This window comes from Mercenaria mercenaria, chromosome 10 (genome assembly GCF_021730395.1).
Source record: "Mercenaria mercenaria strain notata chromosome 10, MADL_Memer_1, whole genome shotgun sequence".
Taxonomy (NCBI): Eukaryota; Metazoa; Mollusca; class Bivalvia; order Venerida; family Veneridae; genus Mercenaria; species Mercenaria mercenaria.
This window is the reverse complement of record NC_069370.1, coordinates 14,510,001-14,517,260: the sequence shown is the minus strand read 5'-3', so window position 1 is coordinate 14,517,260 and position 7,260 is coordinate 14,510,001. Positions and strand designations below refer to the sequence as shown.

At 33.4% G+C, this 7,260-nt stretch overlaps 1 protein-coding gene across 1 annotated transcript in view; it reads right to left on the bottom strand.

The window, feature by feature from the left end:
- Positions 1-791: 791 nt before the first annotated feature.
- Positions 792-7,260, bottom strand: part of LOC123560051 (G-protein coupled receptor GRL101-like) — a 15,115-nt gene continuing 8,646 nt past the window's right edge. The window contains exons 6-10 of the mRNA XM_053552293.1: positions 6,847-7,260; positions 5,151-5,278; positions 3,148-3,196; positions 2,288-2,529; positions 792-2,061 (exon numbers count right to left, since the gene is read on the bottom strand). The exon at positions 6,847-7,260 is cut by the window's right edge and continues 116 nt beyond it. Of these exons, the coding sequence (XP_053408268.1) occupies positions 1,897-2,061; positions 2,288-2,529; positions 3,148-3,196; positions 5,151-5,278; positions 6,847-7,260 (998 nt within the window). The 3' untranslated portion in view covers positions 792-1,896. The remainder of the gene's footprint in view (positions 2,062-2,287; positions 2,530-3,147; positions 3,197-5,150; positions 5,279-6,846) is intronic.

Genomic DNA, 7,260 nt, shown 5'->3' with positions numbered 1-7,260 from the left:
TTAATACTTGATATTCCGTATTTGGTTTTTGTAAACTAAAGCTATTTTATCCCGAAATTTTTAAATTTGAAATAGTTTATTAACACTTTTCTGTTTTGGAAAATTTAATATTTTTTGAAATCATTGGAAAATATTCTCTCTTGTGCAATCGTCCTCTGCAAAGTCAATGAGTACATACGTTTACGATTAGATGGATTTTGATTAATATAGCTTTACATAAACAGATATGTGTTTTGTAATGTGTTACTGTAGTTATTGATACGTGTGTAAGGGATTAGCCCGACAGGGACTTGTTTCATTATCTTGTAATATAGGAAAATAGTGGGATTAAAAAGTGAATTTTTGGCGCCATTAAAAATAGTTTTAACTCCATAGTGGATCTTTTGCCAATGATGTCCTGTTCTGTTACCTCGTCTTGTATGCAGCGGAGTTCTGTATCAATTTATGCGTTCTAATATTGTAGTTTTTCCTGTTGGGACTTTTGTTCTTGATTTCGTTTAAATTTTGAGCCTAATGTTACCAGTACATGGGTTAAGGAATCACCATTCGGAAATAAATTTATTTTTATACACTATCCTGTAACTTTGAAATTATTCGGTAAAGAATAATGTCCGACTAAGTTCATTTGACAAATGCACAAACACACATACAAATGTATTATTCATTTAACAATGCACAAATAGACATACAAATGTACGAAACTTAGAATATGTTTAAACACTTCTTGCCTCCCTTCTGATTTCTGTTGATGTTTTAAAATACAATCTGTTTTCAGTAAATCTCGACTTACACCAAACAAAAATTTTACGAAACGTTTACGAAACGCTCAGCACATTCCCCCATGTACCATAATATACAGTACACAAAATATAACTGTCAAGATATGAAGGAAAAGAACAATAAGATATTATAAATGTAGTCCAACAATATTTTTTAATTGTACATAATTAATGTATTCGAAAAAATTGTGCATCATGTTAGAACAAGTAGAATTTTGATGCAATGCATCAAAGTCACTGAAAACAAGTTGAGTAAGAATTAAAGAATTCCTCTCCATTAAAATATATTTCAAAATGAAGAAATGTATTCCTGACTAAGGAAGCTGGACAAAAATAAAGACCGTTGGATATTCATATTTAATGAACTAGCTTTTTTGATGGGTACTGTGAGCACTACAGTAGGTATTATGAGCACATTAAATACAGTTTATAAATATTCTTACAATATTAAAGAAAACGCATTCTCATTCTGGACATACACTTAACTAAATAGGCACAAATATTTCGTAAATAGACATTTCACACTGATGGTTACGTATAATGTTTCTACCACAGAAATGCGCTAAATTTTAAAATTGCTGTCTGTTGAGATAATCGTTAACAGGCAATAAAAAAGGAAATGAATTAGTACCATGCGACCTAAATGATAGTAGGGAGAAGTTTTCATTTCTTTTTCGAATAATACTGATCAAGTCCGAGCATCGCATACGTACGTAATGATCTTAGTTCATCATGATCGGTGCCGTTTCGAAGAAAGGTAGATTAATATGTAAACCTTTCCCATATGCTTAAATTTTAAAAACAAAAATGATACAACGTATCTATTATAGTCTAAGATCTATAAGATTAACGTATATTTCAAAAAGGTTTTCACTGCTAGCTGACAGCTAGTCCCAGAAAAAAAAACCTGACAGATAAAGAACAACATCGAGGTTATACGTCTCATAAACGACAATAAAAGTTTTAAAATTCAGGCAAATATTTTATATAGTGTAGCATATGCACAAGTATGTCTCCAAGCATAAGTAATAAACTTTCAGACACATATACGCATCGAGAATAAGTGGAATTTTTAATAATTAGAACATGCGGCGTTTGTAAGGTCCGAGGATGCTAATTATAATCTAGTCGAATATGACGGGTTGTGATCCACATTCTGAGCAAGCCTTCTACATTTGTAAAGAGAACGTACAAGGTTTCCCATCTGGAACATGTCGTCTAAACTGTCTTCTTGTTTGTTTTGAAGAGCAGGCCGTCCCCGAAGTCGAACATCTCCAATTATCTGTGAATTTAATCAAAGTTTCCCTAGATTATTTTAGTATTAACACATTTACTTCTAATTTCTTGTCGTTAATTACATCAAAATTTATTTACATTTGAAATCTAGCAGACATTATAGAGAACATTCCTGAATTTGAAAGCTTTGCGATTATGAATTCAAAATAATACCATATGGTGATATTTACTGTGTATTTACTGTGTTTATATCTATGTCAAGAACATTTTACCTGATTATTTCTAACGTAAACTAAGACTTTGTCTATATTGAGGTTTCCAATAAACATTGATCCATTGTGAAGATCATCCAAGCATTTTGCAAGCCGAATGCAAATTGTCAGGATAGATTTTGTGGTGAGAGGGATATTTCTGTCCAAAATCGTGCTGATGCTCAAAAATTCTCCCGATTGTCGCTGCAAATCGTGGAAATAACGACCAATTTTGAACGTATTTAGTCTGTGTAAGCCCAGCTCTTAAACGGAACAAGTAGAAAAACTTAAGAGTACAAATCATGTCAATATTAATTTATACAAAAAATGTAGTACAGTAACTACTTACTACGCGTATCTTTTGAAAATTGACTTATAGATATATATTCAATCAACGCGTGTTTTGTGCGCAGAGGGCTGTTTGTCTTGCTAAACAAATTTGTGTTGATATAATTTTATCTTTGATATAAAACCAGAGTACATATTTCTGCTTGGGTTTACCCAAATCAGAAGGGAAAATGTGAGTAAGGCGAAGTTGCTTCTAGTAGAAAACTTGGAAAAGGTCGAAATATAAAAGAGCAAGAAAAATATTATACGGAATTACGACAGAAGAGCACATTTAAGTTAGGCTAAAAGCAGTCGTTAGGTTAAATATTGAGAAAGACCAACATTAGTGTAGGGCTGACATCGTAGATAAAGGCGACATTGCTTAGTGATAAACATATGCTTAAACAATTTCATGTTATCCTCAATTAAATTGTGGACAACTCATTCAAAGATAGATGACATTACCGATTAAACAAATATGTTCATTTTAATCAATTTGGATAAATAAATTATCAATATTACTATTACTCAATCGTAATTAAGAAACCATTTACCACCGATAACTGCGTTTCTCGTCTGTTCATCGCTGCTTGGTGCAAATTTCTGGAGATGATAAAATAAATTAAGATATAAAGATGCTTAAAATTAACCATATTCATACAGGTTCACCCAAGAACACTTACTTAATTTAAAGGCTGAAGTCATACAACTTTACAGAAGTAATAGTAACACATTTAAACCAGAATATGTTCTAGCGAGAATGCACATTCAGCTGTATTGCGTTTCTTGCAGAGGTATAGATGGCGAATTTGATGAAAAATCTTTAACAAACAAATTTAGGTCATATGAATGCAACTTCGTTATTTGCATAAAATGTATTTAATGAATATTGGACTTATCAGTCAAATAATCAAAAGTACTTCCGAAAGAAGTTATAAGTATATATAGTTGTGGAAAAGCTTTCATCGAAATTTCGTCGATTTTTAAAATATTTATGATAATGCTATGAACTTTTACATAAACCAAACACTTTAGAAAAGTGTAAAAATCTACACAAATTATCGAAAAACATTATTATAATACATCAATCGACTATATTGACTACTGTTAAAGTCACTGCCGTTTATGACACATTAAATTGCGTATATGGATGAACAAAACTTCCTTTACAGTGAACCATATAAATATGTTGACCAACAAGAATTTACCTTACAGTGAATCATATAAATGTGTCGGCCAACAAGAAATTACCTTACAGTGAATCATATAAATATGTCGGCCAACAAGACATTACCTGACAGTGAATCATATATAGATATGTCGACCAACAAGAAATTACCTGACAGTGAATCATATATATTAGATATGTCAACCAACAAGAAATTACCTGAAAGTGAATCGAATAAATATGTCAACCAACAAGAAATTACCTGACAGTGAATCATATAAATATATGATCCAACAAGGACTTGCCTTTCAGTGAATCATATAAGTATGTGGGCTAACAAGAACTTACCTTACAGTGAATCATACATATATATGGGCCAACAAGAACCCACTTTACAGTGGATCATATGAATATGTCAACCAATAAGAAATTACCTGACAGTGAATCATATTAATATATGATCCAACAAGGACTTGCCTTTCAGTGAATTATATAAGTATGTGGGCTAACAAGAACTTATCTGACAGTGAATCATACATATATATGGGCCAACAAGAACCCACTTTACAGTGGATCATATGAATATGTCAACCAATAAGAAATTACCTGACAGTGAATCATATTAATATATGATCGAACAAGGACTTGCCTTACAGTGAATCATATAGATATGTGGGCTAACAAGAAATTACCTGACAGTGAATCATATAAATATGTCAACCAACAAGGACTTGCCTTTCAGTGAATGATATAAATATGTCAACCAACAAGAAATTACCTGACAGTGAATCATATAAATATATGATGTAACAAGGACTTGCCTTTCAGTGAATCATATAAGTATGTGGGCTAACAAGAACTTATCTTACAGTGAATCATACATATATATGGACCAACAAGAACCCACTTAACAGTGGATCATATGAATATGTCAACCAATAAGAAATTACCTGACAGTGAATCATATTAATATATAATCCAACAAGGACTTGCCTTTCAGTGAATCATATAAGTATGTGGGCTAACAAGAACTTACCTTACAGTGAACCATACATATATATTGGCCAACAAGAACCCACTTTACAGTGAATTATATAAATATGTGGGCCAACAAGAAATAACCTAACAGAGCATCATGAAGATATGTGGGCCAACAAAAACGTACATTACAGTGATTCATATAGATATGTAGGCCAACAAGAACGTATTTTACAATTAATCATATAAATATTTGGGCCAAAACAAGAGCTTACCTTTTGTTATCAAAGAAATGAGGTGTCCACCAAGTAGATACTTTACCATTGATTTTCCAATCATCAGAATGATATGTGTTCAGAATAATAGAGCGTTCATATTATTATACAACATTGTATTCAGCGTAGTTATTACCTTCCGTCCTAAAATTGCTGTCACGGTATAAAGGACGGGATTCAAAGCCGAGTTAATAGGTAGTAAAAACACTGCAGACCATGCGTAGACGTCTCCTGAAATCACGTGACCTCTTAACGCCATCATTCCTAAAATATTTTCTAGTGTGAACGTAACTGAAATTACTTGAAATAATTTGGCACATATTTCAATGCTACATTCATTAAAGTGTAACAAACATTTTATTACTTATATTAAACCTGACTTCCCGGGTAAGAGTCTTACATTAAAACTGACTTCCCGGTAAAAGTGAGAGGTCTTAACGTACTGACCGTTCCAGTCGGTGCTCCACAGCTTTGCTTATTCATTTGCTTTGTCATTGTTTACTGAATGGTTTACATTCTATATGCATTCTCGGAACGTGGTATTTTCCCTTGGTTTTGTTTCTTTATCAACAGATAAAGAATGTATAAAGTAATTACTCTTTTCATAAAAAGTAAACTTACACAGAAATGTAAATAGATACGATGTCATTGTGACTTTAATCCTTAAAATCAATGTATGGCATTCACTGCCTATTAGCAACGAGCCTGTTAAGGTTCAGGATCCTAGTAAACGGATTCTCATGATATTGAGTGAAAACGGCTCTTAGGTCACTTTTACCGTGACCTTTGAACCCTGACTTCAAAATCAATAGGGACTATTCACTGCCTATGAGCAATGTATCTGCTAAGTTAAGGAATCACACAAAAACACGTTGTGGAGATATTGAAAGGAAAATATTTGGCATAATAATCACTGTGAACTTGACCTTTGAGCACGCGACTAACGTCATAATTAATAAAGGTCATTCATTGCCTACGAACAATGTGACAGCGGAGTACATTGGATCATAGGTCAAGGTGTTTTCAAGACATTGAACAGGAACATTTTTGTACTAACAGTCAATGTAGCCTTCGCCTTTGACATACCAACTTCAAAATCAATAGTTGTTCACTGTCCATGATCAATACTCAAGCAAGATTTGAGGATCGTAGGTAAAGGGATTCTCATTGTATTGAGCGGAAATGAGTTTTCTATTAGCAGTCAGTTACATTGACCTATAACCCCCGCCTCCAAAATATTAGGGGCCATTCACTTCCTACGAGCAATAGGTTTGCAAAGTTTATGGAGCATAGGTCAATGTGTTCTAAAGATATAGTGCAGAATAATTTTTGTACTACAATTCACTGTAATCTTGACCTTTGACCCACTCACCTCAAAATCAATACACTTTACTCCCTGTCAATACGCACTGTGTCTGCTAAATTTTAAGATCGTAAATTAAGGGATTTTTAAGATATTAAGCAGCAAAGGATTCTGTATTAGCAGTCACTGTCACCTTAATCTTTATCCCCCGATTCAAAATCAATAGAAACGTGTTTGACAAGTTTATTAATCATAGATCAAGGTGTTCTCAAGATACCGGTATTGTACGAAAACGGTTTTTATACTTACCGTCATTATGACCTTTACCTTTGACCCACTGATATTTAAATCAATAAGAATCGTTCACCGCCAAAGAGCAATGTTCATTTCAAGTTTGAGGAACATAGATCAAACTTGAAAGCATTCTTAATTTATTTAGCGGAAATGAAATTTCCCACAGATGGACAGACGACCTGAGCCGTCGCATATTACGTCCCTTCGAGTATATAGAAATTAAAATCTTTCTTACCCATAACACCAATTGGAAACCAGCAAAGGAAATCTGTGGCCACGACAAGTAATAAATTCCTTGCAATTTTCAAGTCTTTCTGTCTCCTTTTCATCATAACTGCGGATTTATTTTTAGCTGCTTTTATTTCAGAAAATATTAGCCACTGGCCAAATGCCACCAGGAGGAATGTAGCAAAATTTAGTCCAACAAAAATTGCAACTGAATACATCCAGCCTGGTGGTCGGTCCCTAGTCAAAGGCAGTGCAATGCAAACACCAGATTTTGAGTAAAACTTGTCCTGAAAGTAGCTGACATAAACAACTGGTATAATAGCGACGGCAATTGAAAGCACCCATGCAAATGCAGCCAAGACACATGCTTTCATTTTATCTACTCGTAGTTGGCCCAATGGATATTTAACAACTATCAGTC